Source organism: Mirounga leonina, unplaced genomic scaffold (assembly GCF_011800145.1).
Source record: "Mirounga leonina isolate KUSES-001 unplaced genomic scaffold, KU_Mleo_1.0 Mir_127, whole genome shotgun sequence".
NCBI classification, from domain to species: domain Eukaryota; kingdom Metazoa; phylum Chordata; class Mammalia; order Carnivora; family Phocidae; genus Mirounga; species Mirounga leonina.
Genome location: NW_023270316.1, coordinates 64,256,270 through 64,267,880, shown reverse-complemented (window position 1 = coordinate 64,267,880; position 11,611 = coordinate 64,256,270). Strand labels below are relative to the sequence as shown.

At 37.5% G+C, this 11,611-nt stretch overlaps 1 protein-coding gene across 1 annotated transcript in view; it reads right to left on the bottom strand.

Moving 5' to 3' along the window:
* TRPC4 (transient receptor potential cation channel subfamily C member 4) overlaps positions 1-11,611 on the bottom strand; it is a 187,651-nt gene that overhangs the window by 1,865 nt on the left and 174,175 nt on the right. Inside the window, exons 9-10 of the mRNA XM_035003505.1 lie at positions 339-380; positions 121-210 (exon numbers count right to left, since the gene is read on the bottom strand). Coding sequence (XP_034859396.1) covers positions 121-210; positions 339-380 — 132 coding nt within the window. The remainder of the gene's footprint in view (positions 1-120; positions 211-338; positions 381-11,611) is intronic.

The window sequence follows — 11,611 nt, the reverse complement described above, 5'->3', positions numbered from 1 at the left end:
CGACGACACGTGGGCTTGCTGGAACACAGGGCTGAGTTTCCAGCTCTGAATTTAAATGTGCTTGTCTGGTTCCATGCTCTGCAGAACCTGCCTCTTGGTGATGAGGATGAAAATGATTACCTTAAAGTTCTCTTCAGTCAGACCTTCTTCAGTTTTGGCATCTCTGATCATTGCGGCAACGTATCGCTTCACCAGGTTCCTCATAACCTCCTGAGGCATGTCAAAACACAAGAATTGATATTCAGTGCAGGAATATGATTTCTCTCTTGAGTCAGTTCTGAAGAGGGGACTGTACTTTATTTTAATGCAAATTTTCAAGATACACTAGAATAACTTACTTGATATTGGTGATGTCTTCTCAAATTATCAGCAGCTCGCCTCTGAAAAGGAAAGAGGCATTTACTTTTCAGTTAGAGTGATATATTACCATTTTGGAAAATAATTCATTGTTCTTTTAATTGAGAATATATTTTTCCTCACTTCTCCAAAGTGAAAATTTTACTAGACAATGAACAAAAGCTAGAGAGTGCATCACATGAATCAAAAGAATGAATGAACCAAAGGAACAAAGTGCAAGGTTATAATCCCTACAGCAATTAACATATAGACAGTTAACGATGAGAACGTTGTTCTTTTAATAGAAGGTGACAGAGAATTAGATAATCATAGCTGATATGTACCCCAAATAACTTGAAGTAATCTAAGAGACACAGATGAGACATACCAAATAAAAAATAAAAGAAATATCACATAAAAACAAAAATTCAATAGAATAAAAAGCTCACGTTATACCAATATGGAGGTCTTCATAAATATTAGTGTAGCAAGATGGAGAATTTAGCCATGACATGCAACATGTAATCAGAAACAATGTTAGACCACTAAACCCCCCAACATTAATTTCAATCAGATGTACATTAAGAGGGATTTGCCGCTTTAATTAGGTGGTTGGATTTAACAGAAAAATAAAAGATTCTGTTCAAACATCAGGCTCATAAATTCATCATTTAAAAAAAAAATGTGAGTCTCAGCTGTCATTTTGAAAAGATCAGAATGGTTTGGGAATGCAGCTAGAGTTAGCACAGAGCAGTGATCCTGGTGTGCAGAATAGAGAGAGAGGATGTTTAATGACTAAAAAAAAAGTCCATAATAAATGGAGTTAAATAATAAATGACACTAAAATTATATAATTGCAGATTTCATGGGTATTCTCAACGTACTAGAAAAAAGCTATCATAATCCCCATTTTGTGCATGTTGAATAAATATCAGTATTGATTCTTAAGGAAGAAAACTGACCAAATTAAAATAAAAAAATATTTCTGTAATAAAGGAATGAATTTGGTAGACTGTGAGAAAGCAAAGAGATAACATATTAGGGTTTAGATAAATCTTTTGATCTTATGTCTTACTAAATACCTAATGATAAGCTGATAAAATGGAATTTTAAAAAGAGTTGTGACTACATCACTGTGAAATGACATTAGGAAAAAATCAAACAATGCAAAAGAAGCTTTTTTTTCTCTTTAGGGGAATAGGGGAAAATGGCTTTTTCACTGGCCAGGAGAATAAATTTGTGTTTCATGATTATTAGTGACTTTTAGGAACAGTTGAGATAATGCTTACCTTCCTAAAAGCCACTAAATATTTAAGTACCATCCAGTTTTACACAAATCTTAAACAAATTTTCAATATGATTATGGCATTCATTAAAAGACTGGGAAGTTTGAAACTTACTACAAAATTAGACTATCTTGAAAAAAGATAGTGTGGGAATTTTATGACTGAGCCACAAGATGGAGGTATATGACTCCTATTGAGACATAGCTCAGCTGAAATCCAAGACAACACCCACTTCTGTAAAGATACAGGCCTTCCAGATCTCCTTAAATTTACTTCAAGTGGACAAAAATACTAAAGCAAGCTGTATACCAAGTCCCTTAACACTCTCACTATAAATATTTTACAAGAGACCTGTATTCCATGGTTAAGTTGATAGAAACTGTGAATTTAGTATAGAATTTAGTCAACTCAAGCTTGATTACTTTGGGCTTCTATTGCATTTCGCTATTCTGTTTTGGTCAAAAAGCCAATAAAAAGTAGTCAGCAGAGAGCAGTCTGAAGTCAAGATTTAACTTTAAATTTCCTTAACGCAAAATTAAAGCTAAGAATGACAGATTCTGAAAATTACAAGTAACAAGTGAAAATTATCATGATGCATTCTAGTATTGAAAAGAGCACAGACTGTCTTTTATTTTAACATAACCTATTTATAAACAAATTTAAAAATTTTAATACAAATTTAAAAAGATCAAAGATTACACTTTAAAAACTAATCCGAGACTGATTTTTCTAGGGAAATTTTTTTTTAATTTTTATTTATTTGACAGAGAGAGAGAGAGAGACAGCGAGAGAGGGAACAAAACGGTGAGTGGGAGAGGGAGAAGCAGGCTTCCCGCTGAGCAGGGAGCCCGATGCGGGGCTCGATCCCATAACCCTGGGATCATGACCTGAGCCAAAGACAGATGCTTAAGGACTGAGCCACCCAGGCGCCCCTCTAGGGAAACTTTTTTAAAGAAGCAAAATAGTCTGACAGAGAGAGCATAGAAAAAGTTTCCTATGATGACTTTTAGGAGCTATTCCATATCCATAGCCCAGATTTAAGCCTAAGTTAATATAGTTAATTGTTTTTGCCAATCACTGTTCTTTCACACCTACTAGTAATACTACACAACTATCTTTAGTCTTGCGAGATTACATAAACCAACTGAACTTCAGTATCCTAGGAAAATAAGAACCGGATGAAGCTAATCCCCTTCTGAATATTGAAAACAAAAATGAATGCAATAAATCCACCAAATGATGACCACTAAATTATGCAGCTCAGGTATCTCTCATGTCTATGTAATCTCTCCTTTTCTGGTTAGCACCACAGAACTGATTCCTATCAACCATTACTATGATGCCCACCTATCTCTACTTTCTTACATTCTGGGAGGTGGTGGGGTGTCACTTTAAGAACATGTACTTAGAAGGCACACCTGGGTTTGAAGGTGACTGACCTAAACAAGGAATTATCTCTGAGGTCCTCTCCCATTCCCATTTTTTATTTTGCAAGGTAAACACACTGGATGATTTTGAAAATTAAATGAGATAAGAGATTTAAGACATCTATCACTAATGTTAACTATCACTAATTTAACTAACTAGTTCCCATCCTCTTTCCATTTTTTCTCTTTCCAATTAATAACCTGATTTAACACAGTTTTAAAAAAATATTCTTGAGTCATAAAACTAGATAAGTTGACACATATCAAGATTACCTCAGAGGAAGTAAAAGAAGATGTAATTGTCTCTCTTTGTGTGATTTGCTTGCATTTCATGCTTGAGGACTGCATTTTATTTAGCTAAAGAGTTGAATGCTTTTAACCTAGGCAGTAGAGGTGTGAAAGTAAGAAATTTGTATTTAAGTAATAGAGTGAGGGAATGGCTCTAGTAAATATGGATAAATGTAATGCAAATTCTGTAGGTATTTTTGTTTTATTAAGACTCTTTTTTTAGAGCAATGTCAAGTTCACAGCAAAATTGAGTGGAAGATACAGAGATTTCTCATATATTCCCTTACCCCACACATGCACAGCCTCTCCCATTATCAACATCCCCAACCAGAGTGGTACATTGTTACAATCGATGAACCTACATTGATACATCATAATCAACCAGAGTCCATAGTTTACATTACTATTTACTCTTGGTGTTGTACACTCTTAAGAGTTTGGACAAATGTATAATGACATGTATCCATCGTTATAGTCTCATACAGAGTATTTTAACTACCCTAAAAATCTTCTGTTCTTTGCCTATTTATCCCTCCCTTCCCGCCCCCACCACCTCAACCTCTGGCAACCACTCATCTTTTTACTGTCTCCATAATTATGCCTCTTCCAGAATATTATATAGTTGGAATCATACAGTATGTAGCCTTTTCAGATTGGCTGCTTGAACTTGGTAGTAAGTATTTAGGTTTCTTTATGTCTTTGCATGCCTTCATAGCTCATTTCTTTTTATCGCTGAATAAATAATATTCAATTGTCTGGATGTACCATAACTTATTTATCCATTCACCTACTGAGCTACATCTTGGCTGCTTCCAAGTTTGGACAATTATGAATAAAGTTGCTATAAACATCCCTGTGCAGGATTTTGTATTAACGTATGTTTTCAACTCCTTTGTGTAAATGCCAAGGAATGGGATTGCTGGATTGTATGGTAAGAATATATTTAGTCTTGTAAGAAACTGTCTTCCAAAGCAACTTACCCTTTTGTATTCCCACCAGCAATGAATGAGGGTTCCTGTTGCTTCACATCCTTACTAGCATTTGGCGGTGTCAGTGTTCCAGTTTTTAGCCAATTTAATAGGTGTGTAACTCTAGTCAGTCATCTTTTTTGAGGTCCCGAAAGTTTTACGAATATCCCTGCATGATATTGGATTTTTGGTGTGACCTCTGTGAATTTTCCTTTGTGGGTTTCTATTTCATGAATCTTAGCTTGTAGGGCCAATTTAAGATATATTTATTAAGTGGTTACACATTCATGGCAGAGGTTGCAAGAACCCAGAGATGAATAAAACATACTTTTTGCCCTTAAACAGCTTAGTGTCTACTAGGTAGAATGCCAAGAATGTCTAGAGATGAAGGAAAAACAAAACAAAACAAAACAAAAAACAAACAAGCAAAAACATGGGGAGTGCCTTAAGAATGTGTTTTGAGTACAGGGAAAGAAAAAGTAATATTGGGCTAAGGAAAGAACCAGTAGCAGCCTTCAAACAGGGAAGAGGATTTTATTTAATTAAATTAATTAATTAATTAATTTATTATTTTTGGGGGGGAGGGGAATGGGATTTTAGATTGGACATGAAAGAATCATGGGACTCTGACAGATGCACAGACATTCAGATGGGCAGAAGATTGGACTACGGTCAGATGGGCAGAAGATTGGACTACGGTCAGCAATATGTTGGCGCTGGAGGGTGAGAGACATATTAGGGCTACTTCCACCAGTACAGTTGCAATGTGCTATGATAATCCGAATATAGGGATTAGCTCATGTTGGAAAGTTAGCATGGGTTCTTTATGCAGAATCTCAGAAGGCACAATGAATTCAGTGGTTGGCAGGCACCTGGGATTTTGATGAGTTGAGTGACATGTGATGAAAGTTGAACTTCGGGCGCCTGGGTGGCTCAGTTGGTTAGGCGACTGCCTTCAGCTCAGGTCATGATCCTGGAGTCCCTGGATCGAGTCCCTCATCGGGCTCCCTGCTCGGCAGGGAGTCTGCTTTGCCCTCTGATGCTACCTCCTCTCATGTGTTCTCTCTCATTCTCTCTCTCTTAAATAAATAAATAAATAAATAAATAAATAAATAAATAAAAGAAAGTGGAACTTCTATGATAATCACGCAGCAGCAGTATTAGGTAGGAAAGAGGAACATGGAGAAGTAGTAGATGAGACATCAGTTGGAATGCTGGTACCAGGATGTGAGCTGAACCAGTGGCAGTGGGAATGAAAAGGAGGAGAAGCAAGGGTCACAAAGGGATAGAGAATGTTGAGAGGGAACAGAAGCCAGGGGGCTTGGCAGCTGGAATGAGAACCTGAAGACAAACATTTTTAGTCTAGCTGCTGACATGTTGGTGCTATTAAAAAGTAACAAAGAATTCCACTTTGGAGATGCTGACAGAGGACATTAAAGTGGAGATGCCACTGTCTATTTTGCATCTTTGGGGAAGGTTAAGACTAAAGAAAAAGATTGAGGATTATATGCCCAGATGCAATGGTGCATCCAATCACAAATCCACATTTCTCAGCATTAATACAGGGAAACTATCGTGGACAGTACAGTCACTGATAAATTGTGAATGTATCTATCAGGAAAGCATACAATGACCCCCTTTCTTTTTTTAACTAGCTTTCTTAGGCTAACACTAAAATTGATTTCATTCTCTAACTTCCCTCTACCAAAGGTCAAGGAAAATCAGACTGGGTTTTAAATTTCAATACAGACATATTATTTATTAGAACCAAACAGCCAGGGGGCACCTGGGTGGCTTAGTCAGTTAAGCATCCAACTCTTGATTTTGGCTAGGTCATGATCTCAGGGTCATGAGATCGAGCCTCGTGTTGGACTACCGCTAAGGGTGTGGAGCCTGCTTAAGAGTCTCTCTTTCTCTTTCCCTCTTCCTCTGCCCCCCCAAAACAAAACAAAACCCAAAACCAAAAATGCCAAAGAGCTGATCTAGTTTCATTACCTCATTTATAAGTAAAGAAACCAAAGCCCACAGAGTTCAGTGAGTAACTAAAATTCCACAGTGTTCTCATGGCAGTGCCAGTTCTAAATCACGGACTAGAACTCACTCTTTACACTTTGCTCTGTCAAGTAGACCCTTAGAGACATTTGAACACACCTGCTATGTATTCTATGATTTTGCCTCCCTTTCCCCAAAACATCTTAATTTGAGGGTCAGCACCATTAACATACTGGATCCATATTTCTTTGAATAAAAATGAGTAACCACAGATGCATGGTATATGTTGTATTAGATTCTTAGGGCTGCCATATGAAATACCATAGACTGTGTGGCTCAAACAACAGAAATTTATTGTCTCATGGTTCTGGAGGCAAGAAGTCTCAGATGAAGATGTTGGCAGGGAACTGTTCCCTCTGAGACTGAGGGTAGAATCCTTCCCTTCTTCTTCCTAGCTTCTCATGGTGGCTGTCAATCCTCAGCGTTCCTTGCTTTGCACCTGCCTATTTCCAATCTCTGCCTCTGTCTTCACAAAGTGATCTCGTCGTGTCTCTGTGTCTTCACATGGTCATGTTCTGATAGGGACTCCACTCCAGTATGACCTTATCTAAACCCAATTACATCAGCAATGACCCTATTTCCAAATAAGGTCACATTCTGAGGTACTGGAATTTAGGACTTCAACGTATCTTTTTGGGGGGGACACAAGTCAACCCATAATATATGTACTCTTTGCAATAAACATAATGATAATTTTTGGCAATTGGTAACATTATTAAACATTATACAGTAGAACTACTATCAACAATACCTAGCATGGTTGCTATCTTTTTGTCGGGTAAAGATCAGTTGACTTTCAAAGGCGTTTACTCTCACAGGGGAAGGTATTCCATCTTGTAATCATCACTGGAAATGACCGAGAACAGAACTGACCGATTTGCATTCATAAAAATAATATAATATTTTGTAGAAAGATGTGCATTTTAAGTCAACAGTTTTCTTTGCAAATCATGTCAGAAATCTAGCAGCATCTGCAGAATGTTCCTTGGCAGGGTGACTTTCGCTCGGGCGCCCAAGGCACACATGTGTGCCACATCGGCGTACCTCACAGTTTGCAGGTTCCTCTTGATTCGTTGGGACAAGATAAAGGCAGTACGCGGATCACAGAACTAATGATAAAGGAAAAGACCAACGGAACCTCTGTTGCTGTGAGGGAACTCGGCATTTCCATGAAGTGTCAGATTGCCTTAGAGCAGGATGGGTTTTGCAGCTGGGAAAGAAAGGGCTCTGAGGGATTGGCTTTGACATTTCTTGCTCTTTATCTCTGGTTGTCTGCAGGTCCCCTGTGCTGAGTGTCAGGCACACTTCACCCAGCAGGTTCCCTGCAATTAACTGTCCGCCCGGCTCTCTCATTCCCACTCGCCTTTTGGTCCATCACTGACTTTGAGCCCATGCATTATGCCTCTTATCCTTTGCTTTGCTTGGTGAATCCCTTAGGGGCTGTGGCTTGCTATGCTTTTCTCCTTTTAAAAAGTAGGAAAAAGGCAAGGGGCCATTCCAAGATGAGACCCCTTTTTCAAAATTGCCATTTGGCTCATTTACAGAGGGAGCTACATATTGTTCTCTATAAGCACACTTTCTAAGCATATAAAAATAAGCGATATCAAATGTTTGAATGTCACCCTGTCAAGCCAAATATTCAGGGTTTCACTCTGGAAACACCAAGAACATCACACAGTTCATTCCTCCACATCCCTACCTGGGAAAGTAAACTTAATTAAAAGGCCCGGTCAGCAAATTTTACAGCAGTAAATTAGGGGTTGGGAGGTACTCCTGGATGAATACTATGGTATCCATCAGCTATGTTGTTAGGCCTACTGAAAGTCGTGAAGATTAAGGAACAATGCATTTTGATAAATTAGCACTAAAAATACAGTCTGAAAAGCATGTGCTATTAGCATTTTTGCTCTAGTGATGATAGCTGGTCTTAATCCATTCACGGTTTCTAATTCTCTGGCAGTGGCTGAACTGAGTGTATGTCTGGCAACTGGTCAGGCATGAGTGTTCCATCTGTGGTCCCAGAGCTGAGTGATGCTAAATGACCCTAATGGACATAGTGTTTCATGTTTTCCTCACTATGAGAGAAAATCAGAAAGTGGATAACATGAATCTAAGGGAGTTAAAATCATTTTTTATCATTTTGTCCAAAGACCTCACATTTTTTAGTTCAGCATATTGACCTGTAACCTAAGCATTCCATTTTAGAAACCTGGCCTATGGCATTGAAATGTTTCATATCAATTAAACACTTTGGCATTAACATCTTTTTACTTTAATTAAATGATCTGGACCTCTGAGCAATAAGTACAAATGTTGATTTTGTTTTCGTTTAAAAAGCTGTGCTAGACATTCTGCATGGAGCACTGGGTGTTATGCACAAACAATGAATCATGGAACACTACATCTAAAACTAATGATGTAATGTACGGGGATTAACATAAGAAGAATAAAAAAAAAAAAGCTGTGCTAGATACCAATGGTTTCTTTAACAGGAGTTCCTAATTAAAATTACAAGGAAATGCTAGTTAAAATAGAGATTCCTGATAATTCTAGCATGTGCTAAAGTCTAAGAACCAGTGGTTTAATATGGAGAAGGGTATTTGCTGATAAAATGGGGTTAAGTTAAAAATTGGACAAGTAGTAATATTAAAAACCAAAAGCTACAACATGTTTCTTATTTTACTGACCTCTCAGTAGGCTGCCTGTTTGGTGGGATGTTCATAATTTCCCAGAGACAAGCCATTTCTCAATAATGGGTTTGCTTCTTACAATAAAGGTTTTGCTCAATCAAGCATTTCTGCTTCATTTATGTTTCCCCCATAAAACATTCCAAATGAAAGGTTAATTTATCCAGAACTCCCAATCACCCATAAAAGGAAGTCCAATGTTAAAAAAAAAAGTTAATGAATTTTCAGGGCTAGCTGTATCAGTATTACTCGGAAACCATAAATAGCCAGATAAGATCACCAATGATGGGCTCCTGGAGACTGGCCCGTGCAGCCACCCTGAGGAGCCCTGGCTGCAGGCTCTGCCTGGCCATGTGCAGGGAATGAGCACCAGTGTGACATTCGGGCAGCTGCTGGGTGACAAGAGTCAGTGAGTGAATCACACGGTGGGAAGGCTAGAGAAAATGCCTCAAAGAGTGCATAAACTCTACCTCCAGCTTAGCTTCAAATTTCTGCTTCACAAATGTGGCCTAAATATAAACCAGTTGAGATGCAAACAGAAGGTAAGCCAGGCTGTGAAACAAGGGCTTTGAGATACAGGAATCTGAGAGGAAGCTGAGAACAATGATAGGATCTGCAAAAGTTATTGAGAAAAATGAAAAGATGAATACACAACGTGGAAGGTATCATTGCACCGTTATTAGATTTTTCAGGAATCAAGAGGGTGATGGAAAACACACTGGTCTGGGAAACAAAAGACCCAGGTACCCCCCAACACACACACACCCCACTGTCACCAAGGGACCCTAAAACACTGGGCAAGGTAAATATGTCCTCTTTGAAAGGAAATGTTTGAGCTAAATGATTTCTAAGGTCCCTTTGTAGTGTAATGTGATACTCTAAGCCATCCCTTGGTTATACAGTGACTGTGATTCGTACTTCGAAGTCACCTTTTAATTAATGGAAATGCGTATATCTCCTTGTCTTCATTTGTCTACACTAACGAACTGTCAAGAGGATTAACCAAATTGAATTCACAGAAAAATCAATTATTTTTGACATTATTTTTTTCATTTAACTCTTCTATTAATATTACCCAAACTTTTTAATTTACTTTTCCTTTATCTTATATTTTTCTTTATAAATAACATATAGGATTTACTTCCATCTAAGATCTAACTGTATAAAACTCAACTACAAGTATGCAAACCAAAATATTATGTCTTTCCTATTCTGGAAATGCAGTCTAGACTAATAGTCGAGTTTGATTAGGCTGGTGTTTGCCCAAAGCCTTAGCTTGGTGAAGAAGAGGCAGGATTGAGAGTGGGACGAAAGTAGAGAAGAGAGACATGACTCATAATATTTATTTAGTTGGTCATAAATTCCCAAAGCATAAAAATATCCATTATCAAAAGTTAGTAAGATATACGTGGCTAAGGAAAAAGGAATGGCTTGAGGTCACACAGTTAATTGTGAATTCTCTCTCTGTGCATCAGCTTGGATTAAATTTAGAGATAGAGACATAAAAGAAATTTGGTTTATTGGAGACCAGTAATGTATAGAAAAGAAAGCTTTTTAACTGACACCATTTACTCTCTCCCTCTGAACGGTGTGAATCACTGCTTTAATAAGAAATCCCAAATGAACTTTAAGCCCTTATTTGCATCTAAGAAATGATGGTAACCTATTCCTAACAATGCATCAACAGTGAGAGGATTCTGAGGGGTGGGGGGGGACTTGGAAGTCAAGTTCTTAGGGTGGTTTTCTATTATTTTGGTGGCAGCTCAGATGGGTCTCTTAAAATATTAGAGCAGGGCCTCATATCCTGTTACAAGTTTTGCAGCATCTTAAAACCCAAGATTGTCTCTCCTATTGCCTAAAATTAAACCAGTAAGGACAATTTTTGTGTGTGTGTGACCTTTATTTTGGGGCCCAGTAACTCTTTTGAAATCAAAGTACTCCTATGAGAGATAGCACACAAATGTACTAATCATTAATATCTTTTCAGGGATTGATTAAATAGATTTCTTATGAATTTGTGAAAAAGGACAGGTATATTTCAATGTGGAAGAGAATAAGCAGAGTTTGGCTTCTCTGAAATCTTTTTCTGTTTCTCTCACGGAAAATATTATTTATTGCTTACACTGTTGTCATAGCATCTTGCATGTAACAATATTATAATGCTAAAAATATTATATGACATGTACTATAGTAATATGTTCTCATATTTATATCTCCCTTATGAGAAACGATGCCCTCAAGAATGGAAAGCATACCTTTGTACCTCCTCCCACAGCCCAGTTCCTGGTTGGCATGTGGAACGTGTGCAATAATTGCTTATTAAACTGAAGTCATTGTATTTATTTTAAAATCATTTTTAAGTAATTTAAACCTATTTTTTTGACAGAAATCAAACATCTGGAATAAAATAATTTCATTCTTTCTAAAGTTAGTGGTAAAGTCTATCAATTGGCATGAGGATTGCCGGCTAAGACTTCATCATAATTTAACTTTGGTTTCTAAGATCAGATATATGCCCAAACTTTAGTCCTCCGAGTTCATGGGGTAAGAATTTATGAGAAAGAAAC